Here is a 13,516-nt window from a genome sequence, read left to right as displayed (position 1 = left end):
GCAATCTAAAATGGTTTAGAAAACACAAAAGCTGCTCAACAGTGTAACAGCTCTGAAGTGGAGACACAGAAGTGGGCCACTATTATATATATGTGATAACCTTTTTTATGTTTGAGAAATAGTATACATAGCAAGGTGGCAAGAAGCTCTTTTCCTTCTCCTAAAGTGCATAGCAGAATCCTTTTTGGACTATGTCTTTTTCTGATTATACCTCAGATTCAGTACAACAACATACATTTCAACAATTTCACTTATGCTTGTACAAGCATGCAAATCTGTAACTGGAAAATTTGCCAGGCATTTAGTGTGCCTGTACTGCTACAATAAAAAATAAATTTTCTTGGTGAGGAAGCTCAGTTAATCCATTTGTGCATATTTTTATGTTGTTTGTGAGATATATTTCCAAGTGTGTTGTAGTGCCTGTGTTTGAAAGCTTTGCCTATTACCACTTTTGAGATGGTAAAGAGAAAATAAATATTTCCTTCTGCTTTTACTGTTTGGTGGTGTGAGAGGAGTGGATATAATTTTATGAAATTTCATAAAAAATAAATTCTTACTTTCCCTTCGTTGTGCAAACTGGCTTAGCTTGTTTTCTTTATGCTCCTCACCCTTCTTTGCCTACAAAGCTCCGTGTCAGTTAAAACCAATGAAGAGTTGATGCATTGTTTGAATAAATGTTGCTTGCGTGGTGTATAGGGTGAATGTTGTTAGAAAATAAAATGAAGCTTTAATTTTTATGATCTTTTAATCAGTTTCAACTTTATTGTTTTTCCTTTTCAGAAGTAAGACTTCAAGTTTTCAAGATTATCTTTTATATATGTTTGCACACCTGTATACATACTATATTTATACTTTATATATTTTTATTACTTTTATACACACAACATATACATATATAATCAATACAAGATGAATAGACTAAGTAATGACCTTTTATAAAACTGTGATGTTTTTTATTTGAGTCTCAGGATTCCTCTGAAGTATTTTATTTGTGAGGTTAAAACTTACCTTTTAAGATAAAGTACTTGAATCCTGTTCAGTGATTGAAAATAATTGTTCCTGGAGTTCCATTTGGGAGCAGATTTCTGTTGGCCAATATATCAGTAAACCAAAAGCAGGGCATTAAATCCATAATTCATTTCCAGGCAGAGATACCTGAGCTAATCTCTTAGGGGGCTAAAGAAGCCAGAGGAACACTGGGCTCACTTGGCTGCTTCAGTTATCCAAGTTAGCTCAGTCTGAGTTTAAAACTACTAGAAAAGAGCTGGAGAAGATGAACATGGAAGGGAAAAAATATTTTAAAAAACAAAATAGATCTGGGAAAATTCTCCCATTGTCATGACGAGTGTTGTGTTCTGTTTCTTTCACAGGCTCATCTAGTAGCAGCTTTCGAAAAAAGCTTGGGAAATATGACCGGCCGATTGCAAAGTCTAACAATGACAGCTGAACAAAAGGTACATTTACCAATGCAGATGCTTTAATGTAGAAAACAGTCAGCAGATTATATTAGAGTTTTGTTTAAAAAACACTGAAAGGGAACAGGGACAGCTGTAACAATAAGACAGACAGATCTTTCTTTAATGGCCGTTGTGATCAAATCTTCATAAAGCTCCAGGAGAATTAAACTGTGCAGCATCAGGTTTATGCAGACAATATCATTGAACAGTTTGTAGATAAAATCTTTCATTTCCAGATTTTAATTAAAACATATGTGACTCTAGGTTTAATCCATACTGAAAGATCCTGTAACAAAGACTGATCATAACCTGCTGGAGTGCTTCATTCCAGTCTGCCACAGTGTCAGAATAATAGAATTAGGCGAAGGGAAGAACTTTAAGCAGAGAAAAATTACTCCGTTCAGAGAGTTAATGCAGGTTAGGTATCCTAATCATGAGTAAACAGTTTTGATTTTCACTGTGCTGGTTTGACTATTGGGGAAAAAAATCTAAACCTGATAGGTAGTAAATTTAATGTGAGCCTTTGTACGAAGCTCAGGATTAAGAGACTGCTTAGCACCTTCAGGATTGAACTTCTGCAGCTTTCTGCCCATATTCGTTTTGAACAGTTTCCTGTAAAGTGGAAAGGCCTCTTTGAGCCAAACTGTGAAAGATACTGTGGAACAGAGAGCTGTTAGTCACCGCTGCAGTTAGTGTAGCTGTCTATAAAAATAACATTTCACAGTCTGGTTGAGCACCAACAGATTAAATGCAGTGAGACTCATTGTGAACTGGATAGAAAATATTTGTATTGCTTGCTTTTTTTCACCTTAAGCAAAAAAACACAATGGATTTTTCTTAAAATCAAAACTTTTTACTATTTTACAATATAATTTCCCTCAGGAAGTTTTCTTTCTGGAAGAGGTTAAGCAGTGACATCTAAACAGATCATCTCCAAGCTTCTTTCCCAAAAGATCTGGCACATATTCTTTTCCTTCTTTTCTCTGTTGTTGAGGTTAAAGTCCTTTAATCCTCATTATATAAATACAGGCTGGAAGAGCAGGTTTAATGCAGCAGTAATAAAAGCTACTTTTTAATTAGAGTTGGCTGTGCATTCTAATACAGAACTTCCTGCACTCAAGTGGATTAATTTTACTTCAACTTGCAGGATAGTTGCAATTAAACAGGGTGGTTTTTTAATTGAATTATTATTTAGAAAGTTAAATCTTTTGAAAAATATGCAAATTCTTGTTGAGATTCATCCATTAAACAGTAGCCTTACATACGAAAGGATGTAATTCAAGTGGTTTTATTGTCTTTTGCAATAAAATTGTTGTGATTCTCTTAACTTCATAATGAATATTCAATTTAGACCCTTTTAAGATTAGTCTTTATTAAGTATATTTAATTCTCCTTAAAAATAGCATGATCATATTAAATAGATTAAATGCAAAAGAATACATTAGCTGAGTTTAATAACTTTGCAGAGAAAATGTGTCTTCTACTTAGTTGTTGCCCTTATGTTAAGCAGTCCCATGAACTTTGGTTTGACCACTTTTATCTTGTCTTTTTTTTTTTTAGCTTAGGCTTAGGCAAACATTGTTCTTGTGCCATATACTTTGAGCTCCTTTTGCTCTTCCCACAGGAATCTGAGCTTATAGAGCTAAGGGAAACAATTGAAATGCTGAAAGCCCAGAATTCTGCTGCACAAGCTGCTATTCAAGGAGCCTTGAATGGTCCCGATCATACCCACAAAGGTATGGTTTTGTCACTATTAACATAAATGCAGAGTTTCTCCCGGGGGGGGGGGAAGGGGGGTGGGGCAGGGAGCGGAAAAGCTAAGTCACTATTTTTCTGTTATTTTGGGAACTTACAAGGTCAAGCACATTCTGCAATGCATGATAGGCATACTTGTGGTATTTCCAGAGCTGGAAACATTGCATGAGCTTCCTGTTTGCCAGAGTTCCTGGAGCCTTTTCTTCTTAGAACTGGGTGGCTAGGAATTGATTGCTGGGTGCCGAGAGTTAACCCTGTCACTGCAGTTATGTATTGAAGTACACCCAAGAAGCTAGCGAAGTCTAATGGTGAAACATGGTTATATCTTGGAAAACCAGTGTAAGTTGTTGCTCTGAAAGTTGGTGTATTCATTGTTAAGAGATGGACTGACAACAGCTCTTTCACAAGGTGCTAAATCAGTGCCGAAAACAAGCATTTTAAATTCCAGATTCTGAATTAATTTGTCATTGCAGTTAGGCAGATATCACATGATAAATACATACTTCAAAAGTGCCTGTTGATAAGCAACAGCAAAGGAATTAATTGAAGAAAAAAAATAATGGCAGCATTCAGTTTTTCAGATGTTATTTAGATGTTTTCTTTAACATCATTTCATTGCATGACTTGAGTATAGCAAAACTAATTTCTAGGAAGTAAAAAATAATCTAAAAGGTAATTTCCCTTGTTATTAGTAGGTATGGTCTGCAAGAATATTTTCCAGTGATTAAGATATAATTATCAGACACTTTTAAGAAATTGAAACTCAGAAGCTTCACCAACCATTTCTAACATTTTCCACTTTGTTATTTCATTTCATTCATTTTTAATGAACTCCTGCCTGCTTACTTCCATCATGGTATATTAGAAGTTAGCATCTGCACACTGATTAGGCCTGCTACAAGTCAAGTAGCGCCTATACTGACAAAAATAACTGTGATATATGTGATAGTAACAAGTCAAGTAATCAATCCACCTGTAACAGAAACCGCACAGATTGCTGTGCAGGGTCATTGCCTTCATGCCCAAAAGACCCTGGTTTGGAGAAGCTCCTAACTGTTGGCCTAATTGTATCCCCACTGACCCCCATGTGGTTTCTCAAAGACTGCAATAGCTTGAGTCCAAGCCACTGCAAACATCAGTGCCATTTATGTTCATTTAGGCTCCCTTTGAGGAGGAAGATGCCACATAAATACAAGAATGATTATTATATTTAAACAGAGACAGATGGATTTCATGGTAATTTCTTTTCTTTAGATTTACGTATAAGGCGGCAACATTCTTCAGAAAGTGTTTCCAGCATCAACAGTGCTACAAGCCATTCAAGCATTGGCAGTGGTAATGACGCTGATTCCAAGAAAAAGAAAAAGAAAAACTGGGTAAGTACTCAGCAGGTTTAAACCTAATTTTTAGCTATTAAGTAATTTCCTAGTGCCTGAGTAGCACAACTGTCCATTTAATCTACAATATTCTTGTGGGGCCAGATGGATATGAAGCAATTCTCATGTATCAATACTGTGACACTACCAGCAAACTAAGAATTGTTGAATATCAGTGGGGAATTATTTGTATAAGCCAAGATAATTAAAAAAAAAAAAATAATACAATAGCTGTTGTGACCAAAACTATCTCTGGGCCACATTAAAAACCTGTTTGATTTTTCTTCAGTCATAGTTTGATTCAAAGGCTTGACTCAGATATGTTACCCAGCTATGAAGGGACTTCAAAACTGTTAAGAACTCTCATGTAAAAGTAGTAGAGTATTTAAAGAAATTAAGATGCTTCTCAGCTGGAACACACAAATACCACATAGTCCTAAAGGGTTTAATCAAATACTTTCAGTAAATAATCAGAAAATATGTTTTTGTTGTTTTAAAAATATTACCTGCATAAACATTTGTTTTAAAATACTGATCAGCCTTCATTCCCTTGATTTGTAATTCCACACTCTTTCATGTTTCTGCAAGGTGAACTCTAGAGGAAGTGAGGTGAATATAAACCATGGAAAATTTGGCATGCATCTATAAAGAACCCTATCGTGGCATGATTGCTATTTATTTTGGCAGTAGGCTTTTATACCTTCTAAAAACAGATTATCCTGTATGTCTTCTCAGTTTGTCTCTATTCATTTTAATCTCAAAGTTTAGACTACAGAAAGGGGGAGTGTAGCCAAAATCCATTTCTTTCTTTTTAGATATCATGAGCTGGAAAGAACTTAAATAATGTTTCTCTGATCCGTGGTCACACTCCCCGCTCTCCAATTATATCATGAAAATAATGTTTGAATACCTCATTTTTTATAGAGGAACAAGTTTGCCATTGAGTTCTATACAATTTTAATCAGAATAACTTTCTGAAAATAAAACCAAAAACCCACAACATTTTTCTAAGATGAACAACTTCTGTAATTAGACAAAGGTATCAATAAATGGGCTAGTTAAAATTCACTGCAGACAAAATTGTTGTCATCTTGGCTCCTGAAATAAATGGCTCTTTGGCTATTCTGTCCCTTTTCAATACTGGGTAAGAGCTTCTAGAGGGAAAAGGCAATGCTTGTACTTTCAGAGATCTTACTGCTCTAAAGGAAACTGCAGCAAACAGTATACCTTTCAGCTAACATTCTTCTCAGCAGTACAACAAAGCAAGCCTCATGACCCAGCTTCAGTCCTCTCGCTTGTGATCCAAACCATAGCATTTACATAGTTTGGCCATTCAAATTTTTACCAGGGAAAGTAAATTGGCAAACCCAATAAATTGGACTTGTCATTTGATTTCAGCATGTAGTAACAGCAGGTTCTGCCTGTACATAGATGCAAAGTGGTTATTTAAAGCCAGCCCTTGAAGGGAATGCCATGGGAATGGGATTCCTCTGGGGCTTAATGGTTTTAAATGAGCACCCCCTCTCCCATAGCTGTACCACTCGATCCTGCACTTTTTCCATAGCATTATGTTTGCGTTGCGCTGGATTAATAAAGTCAAAACAAAGCACTGTATCATGTTTTTAGAGATACTGTGTTGCATATGTTAATACCTTGCTTCTGTATACTGACCTCAGGCAGTGGCTAGGATGGCATCTGCAAACTAACTCTTCGAAACATGAGCTGCACACAAATTGCCGTGATGAGGAAAATAATGTTGCTCTATGTTTGTTTTCCAGCTAAGAAGCTCTTTCAAACAGGCCTTTGGAAAGAAGAAGTCCACCAAGCCTCCTTCCTCACATTCAGACATAGAAGAGCTGACAGACTCCTCTCTTCCTTCATCACCTAAATTGCCCCACAGCTCAGGAGAATGTGGGGCAACATCCATGAAACCATCACAGTCAGCGTCTGCGTAAGTCTCTCTCTTGGCAAACATTTCTTCCCAAATGGGATGGACTGTGAAAGAGTCTTCCTCAAATGTGGCCATTTGCAGTTCAGAAACCACTGCCAACAGCTGTGATCTTTTAATCTCATGCTCCATCCATTTGCCAGATTTCTCGTGAGCTTCACTCTGTTTGCACACTGCTTTTCCAGCAGCTTTTTCTTAGTTCATTCCTCCTTTCACAGCCTTTACCCAAAATCATCTAGCAGTACAAACCTCTTTCCAAATGCATGTTCAAAAACTTATGTTGAGCTCCCCCTGCATCATTAACAGCTTTATCATATCCACTTAGTGAAGGCCAAATACTATACTTTTCCTTTCTTCATGACATACTGAAAATGTAATTTTATTTTCCAGGTAGCTATGAATTTTTACAAGATATTCATCCCTTGTATTATTACTTTATCTATTATGTAGCTACTAATTGATATAATTTTTACAGTATTTCTCTTCTTTTATCAGCTTGGACTATTTTGCAGGATTTTTACTTTCACTTTTTATTCAGATCACCATCCTTAAGGTTTCAGGACTGATAACAAGTGATCAGTCAAAAGCTGTCCCAATTCTTCATTATTTTTTTGATGTTTAGTGTATTTTTCTCACAGACTTCCCAGCTCCCATTCATATTTTTGTACCTTTTTTTTTTTTTTTTTTTTTTTTCATTCTGCTAAACTCATAGCTTTTTCCAGTTTGGGGAAAGTTTGGGGAAATCATCCTCTTTGAGCCAACAAATATGTACTACTGATGCCAGCCCTCCTTTCCTTGTCCTAATTGAGAATAATCAGGTCACAAGTACTCTTCCTTAAAGCACCTGGGAAATTCTGATCTCATGACTGATTACTGAGGTTTCAAATAGAATTCCCCTGCATTAGGTTAGGTGCCTTTTATGATTAACTTTTTATAGACTCTAGTGATTTTTACATACTAGGTTTAGGGGTTTGATATCAAATATTCCCACAAAAGGAAGACCTCCACAATAAATGTTTTTCTTTCCTCACATTCTCTACAGACCAGTGAAGAATAACTCATCTAGATCTCTAGTTTTGTTGGGTTTTTCTATAGGAAGCTCACATTTTTATGGTTTCAGGTGTATGTGTGTTTTGGGAGGAGGACTTCTACATATTTGGGACTGTGGAGTCTGATTTATTACCATCTTAAAAATCACTAGTAAAAGTCTTAACAGAAAGTGCTTGAACTTAAACAAAACACTTTCATGCTACAAAATTAATTTACTCATGATACACAGATCTGTTCTCAACCTTATCCTGTTCCCTTTCCACCAATCCTGGTCTTTCTCTGTCTCTTTGACTTAATGTACTGGTGTTCCCAGAATTTATCAAAGGCCAAACTACATATCTAGTGTTTCACCCCAAGCTCTTCCCATGGCTATTTGGTCTCTGAACCTTAACTTCCTAAATTCTATCCAGTTCACAGCCTTCTGTTTCATCCTCCATAACATTTTTAAACACTGATCTTTCACGTAAGTGAATCACATTATTAAATTCTTTTTATTATTGTGACCTTTCTACACAGGATTAACATAGATCCCTTCCACAGAGAGATCAGATAAAATATATTTACTTAGATTAATTTCTTTATCTGTTACACAGTTAATGTTACTTTCTTTGGAAAACTTGGTTTTCCATTGCATAATTTGTACATATCACCTTCAAGATTTTCTATAACTGTCAGCAGCCTCTGTTCAAAGATCATTACTTATTCCTACCCAAAGCAATCTATTGATTTAAAAATCCTGAGATTGTAACAAGAAAGAAAAAGTAAAAATCTTTTTTTCTAAAGACTTTGAACCTTTGTCAGAAGTCTGATCAGGCTTCTGAGCTTCTTTTGGTGACTGCTCAGAAATGCTAACATCTTTTTGGTTTTCTTCCTTTTGATGAAGCCTCATCTTCTTATATAATTTTACAGTTGTAGAAGCTGAGTGTGGAAGAGCTCTGGAATCCACAAAAGAAAATTCAGTTCCTACTTTCTTCTTCCATTCTGCTTATCTTAACAGTCCAGACAGCTTTTTCCTGCTTCTTCCCGAGCCGTAGCCCAGCTCCCTGCTTCATTTTTATCTTCTTTAAAACCAGCTTGCCAAGATCTTTTTGTCCATCCCTTCTGAAGATGCACGGCAAAAAAGCCAAAAAGAAAATGGCCAACCAATAGATAACGTGACTTCTCAGTTGTCCAAATTGTTGCATAAGATAATATATGCTTGTAAATAAAATGTAATTTCTTAGTTGGTTAGCACAGGTATGGGCACATCAAACCAAGAACTGTATCATGGTATTTGGAAAAAAAAATCCTAGTACATGCCTTTATTCATTTCTACTCACATTTAACACGTTTAAAATATTTGTGCATGTTGTAAATGATATTCATTATTTTCCTTCTTCAATTTGCCATAATTTTTTATTTGCCATAAACTTCTTCATCTTCCCTTTGCTTATGCTTTCTTTTTATATTTTCTTGACCTGAGTCTCATGTTCTAAATCATTACCTTTACTTTCTTCCAATTGCATCTGTCAAATACGTGTGTATGCAGGTCATCTCTAGTCTGGGCACCAAAGAAAAGGCAAAACGGTCACATGGTCTACAAGCATAGATCCCGGTAAAGCTGAGTGTGGGGCATGGAGTTGTATACCCAACTGCTGACCTGAAGAGTGCTGCATTTTCTTTCCCAAAATGCATTTGCATGCATTCTGGCAATTGAAAATTTGACATCTGTTTCTTGTTTGTATATTAGTAGTAATAATCACAATAATACTACTTATTATTATTATAAAATATTGCTCTGTTAAATTGTTCTGCAGATATTAACTATTTATAGTGACAGTAATAAAGAAGAAATAACATCTAGTGAATTGACTGAATATCTTGCTTAGTGTAACAACATAGCCAAAATTCAGTGCTTTATTTTCTACTGCTTCTGTTATGCAACAGGTCTGGGTCTAATGATGACAGAGAGGCAAATCAGTCTGATATGAGAACTGGACAGTTGTGTGTCCCTGGGCCAGTCATGTTTTCATCTTTTCTTACAATATAACAGTTTTCCTTCCCTTAAAATTAATGTTCATGAAAAATAATCACATGGTGATTACTTGTAATCCAGTCTTTAAGATAAAAAAGAAACCAAACCAACCAGCATGATTTCAGATACCATACAGTACCAAATGACAAACTGTAGGCAAAAAGTCAACCATCACAAATTAAAACCATTACAGATAAAAATCTTCTAGATCATGCAGGCAATGTGTACTGTTCAAACACAGAAAACTCTTGATGCCTAACAGATAGTAAATATCATTAATTCAGTTTTATCAGCATACTTCAGTTCTGACTGTTGCTACTTGGGGAAATCATGACCTTTGCACCAAAGAAATGACACAGATATAAAATTGAATCAAAACCAATGGCTGATACACATTCAAAAAAAAAGATTTCTGAAAAGTTCTTAACAACTTTTTTTCACCATAGTGGACTGTCTAACTAAACAAAAAAGGTATAAAGAAGCTGATCATTTCACCTGGAGAGGGCTTTTTTCCTTTTTTAATTTGCAATTTGAACCTTTTCATGTTTATTTCATAAGATTCTTTCTTTACTCATAGGTTTCACCAGCAGCAAGCATTTTCTGTACTTTGATATTTAATAATGACAGTGCTTTGGGGGAAGAACCCGCCTTTAATCTCCTTCCTGTTTCCTGCTCCTCTTTAGGATCTGTGAGTGCACAGAGGCAGAGGCTGAAATTATTCTTCAGCTAAAGAGCGAGCTGAGGGAGAAAGAGCTAAAATTGACAGACATCCGTCTGGAAGCCCTCAGCTCTGCACACCACCTGGATCAGATTCGGGAAGCCATGAATCGCATGCAGGTCAGTGCAGTAGCGTAAGTGATGACAAGGGTGCACGGGTATGCCTTGTGTATTTCCTTTCCCAGTACTTTGTTTCAAGTACCAAAAAAACTGTCAATATAAAGTAAATTGCTAGATTGACAGTACTTCCAAAGTATGGGTATGATAAGTGTTCACCTTACAATTATGATATTCTTAGCAATTATATTAATAGCTAAAATGTGTTTAAGAGATATAGAAGAAGACATAATCCCTGCCCAAAGGATATTTGTTATCTAAAGCCTAGGACTGAGGAAAGCAACATGACGGGCAAGCAGATCAAGAAGTGATTTCTACAGAGCTTTAAATCCTTGGGCTGTGTGGGGGCTAGGGGTGCATGTGCATACTCTCTCATACTAACCCAGCCATGGCTTGCTGAGGCAAAGAATGTAAACCAGAACTGAATTATTGTACCCAGAATCACTAAAATTTCACTACCTTATTTTGTGACACTGCTCCAAATCCTTCCCCAATGCATTTTTCATCAGAAGACTTTCCCTGTCATGAGGGTGAAAAGGTGCAGAAAGAATGACAGTGTTCATCAGTGGAGCACAGAGCTTTATGGGACTCAGCTCTGTTGTCCATATAGAAGGGTCTAGTGTCACATTGGGTGACCAAAAGTATCTTCTACAACATCCATACAGTATGAGATAGGTCCTTCAGTAGATCTGGACCCTTCTGGAATGACAGGTGAGATACCTAGAACACCCCTGAAGGCACTATAAGCCTGTATTTGGGAAACACAATCAAGACCATGGGGTGGGGATGCTGTTTGAGACTAGAACAGCTGCATATAGATGTCTAGGTATGAGCTAGGTGATAAACTCTTGTTGTTGTCAGTTGAGGTTTAGACCTGCGATAATGGGGCCTAGAGAGCTATCCTAAAATGATCCTAAGATAGGTATAGAGGTTGAAATTGGGTTGTTGGAGCTTTAGCATTCTACCATGCAAGACCATGTTTACAATGACACTGGAAACCCACATTTACACAGCTGAATCCAGCCCCAGTGGCTTGTCAGCTGAATTGCTCTGTGCTGTGTGCTTAGGTCGGGTGCACCTGTACACACTTTTGTATAGGTGTCCACAGTGGCTGATTTCATAACTACTAGATTTGTTGTGTTTGCTGTCCTTCCTAGACCTCTTTGTTTATACCATGTCTGTAGCAGTCTCAGCCACACCTTTGAACATCTATGGTACCTACCGTCATCCCAGGTGCTTACACCACTAGGTGCCAACATTGCTATGGGATATTTGGCTGAACTTCAGTCAGGGGGAAGGATATTCAAGAACTGGTCTGCAAATATGGGTTTCAATTGCCTAGACATGGGTAAAACATTTGATCTGAAGCCACTAAAATTTTTACTAACTGTAAGGGATAGAATAGTTAATTGCAATGTCAGAGAACAGGGCGTGAAGGCTGATCAACCAATTATGGTTTTACACTGGGATATGAGTGCCTAAAGCAGGTGAACTCCCCAGAGAGAGGAGACTGCTGTAGTCACAGCTTGAATTTGACCAAAGCTGGGCAGAGGCAACTAGTTCAGATGCTGTCACTGGTAATCAACACTTCTGAACTTTTCCCAGAAGGACAGGCAGCCACCTTGGAGCTGCCAAACTCTATGATGTTTTGGAGAACTTAAGAGGATTGGTAAGGGGAAAAAGCAGGATTGGTGGGAATTATATATGAATACTGTGTGTATTCAAAGCACCTTAAAAATCTAACTTCCATTCAGCTGAATGGAAGACTGCTAAGTGTTGTGTAATTAATCAGCATAAATTGCAGAGGGTATGAAGATTGCATGACTCATTTCACCATAGTTCCTAATTTAAACTCCAGGCTAAACTTGTGCATTCATCTATTACTTCCTGTCACTGTTTTGCTGGTTTGTCCCTTCCCTTTTGCTATCTCCTCACCTTTTCCTTTGTTATCTAATCTTTTTGTAGCTGTTGCAGAGGGGGTTTGTGATGCTATCCCTTACGTTTTTACTTGTATAATGTAGCCGTACAGCCTTCATAAAAGAATATGACTTTTAGCAGGGTGTTAGCAAATGTGGAATTAAATTTGATGTGCAAAACGGTCTGCAAGAATAAGCAGTTGCTTTGTACTGTGCTTCGTGAAGCGACTGAAAGCTAGATTTAGCTGGTACCAGGCTGTTCTCAGGCTGTTTTCATTTTATTATTGTACATTCAATAATCACTTGGCACCACAGAGGATTTAGCTAAAAAAAATTCCTAGTTGCTGTGATTCATCTGTCACTGTATGTTTTCATCAAAGAGGGTTTGCTGGCCATTATGCAAACAATCCCATGTCTGAATGATCAAAAAGTCTTATCTGATAGCAAGAAGGTTTATGAAACTGTTAAACTATGAATTTCTAGTTGTCGACTTTTATTTTTTCTCTGTGAAATTACTGCTTAAATTTTACATTCAATGGCAACAATAATTTTCTGTGTTTTTAGGAACATTGACATATCCAAAATTTTAACAATAGCTGTCCTAACTGGCTGTTGGCTAAGATATTTGACAACAGAAAGGAGGTTATAGAAGTGGCGATGACTGGTAAAATTCTCACCACACTTGCATTACAGTCAACGGTACAATAAATTCAGAAAGCTTGAAGCTTGTGTTGTTTAGGAACTGTCTTGAGACAAAACCTAAGACAAGGTTATAGGGTTTTTTCCCTTCATTTCAGAAGTGAAGGCAATCCATTTTTCACTGACTGTGTTGTACTTCTGATATACAGTGCTACATACTGCTGTGGAAGCTGTAAACCTGTTAGCTCTTGCAGGTGAACAACAAGCACCAGAATAGCCACCCCCAGTGGTTTTCCAAAAGAATAACCTCCTGTGCTTTTATGTTAAATTCTTTTGAATACAGAATGAAATTGAAATACTGAAAGCTGAAAATGATCGTTTAAAGGCAGAGACTGGAAATACTGGAAAGCCTGCCCGGCCATCATCAGAGTCTTCAAGCAGCACATCATCTTCTTCATCACGGCAGTCACTAGGACTTTCTCTGAACAATTTAAACATCACAGAATCTGTTACATCAGGTAAACAAG

General features: G+C 36.9%; 1 protein-coding gene across 7 annotated transcripts in view; it reads left to right on the top strand.

Annotated features, from left to right (window-relative positions):
• The window catches only part of NAV3 (neuron navigator 3), a 414,628-nt gene that overhangs the window by 383,698 nt on the left and 17,414 nt on the right, over nt 1-13,516 (top strand). For all 7 annotated transcript variants that reach the window (XM_055807946.1, XM_055807944.1, XM_055807943.1 and 4 more), the window contains 6 exons: nt 1,371-1,454; nt 3,082-3,193; nt 4,467-4,588; nt 6,367-6,539; nt 10,284-10,437; nt 13,333-13,507. In XM_055807946.1, the coding sequence (XP_055663921.1) occupies nt 1,371-1,454; nt 3,082-3,193; nt 4,467-4,588; nt 6,367-6,539; nt 10,284-10,437; nt 13,333-13,507 (820 nt within the window). The remainder of the gene's footprint in view (nt 1-1,370; nt 1,455-3,081; nt 3,194-4,466; nt 4,589-6,366; nt 6,540-10,283; nt 10,438-13,332; nt 13,508-13,516) is intronic.

Source organism: Falco peregrinus, chromosome 6, assembly GCF_023634155.1.
Source record: "Falco peregrinus isolate bFalPer1 chromosome 6, bFalPer1.pri, whole genome shotgun sequence".
NCBI lineage: Eukaryota > Metazoa > Chordata > Aves > Falconiformes > Falconidae > Falco > Falco peregrinus.
The sequence above is the reverse complement of the archived record's forward strand: the minus strand, read 5'-3'. Positions and strand labels throughout refer to the sequence as shown.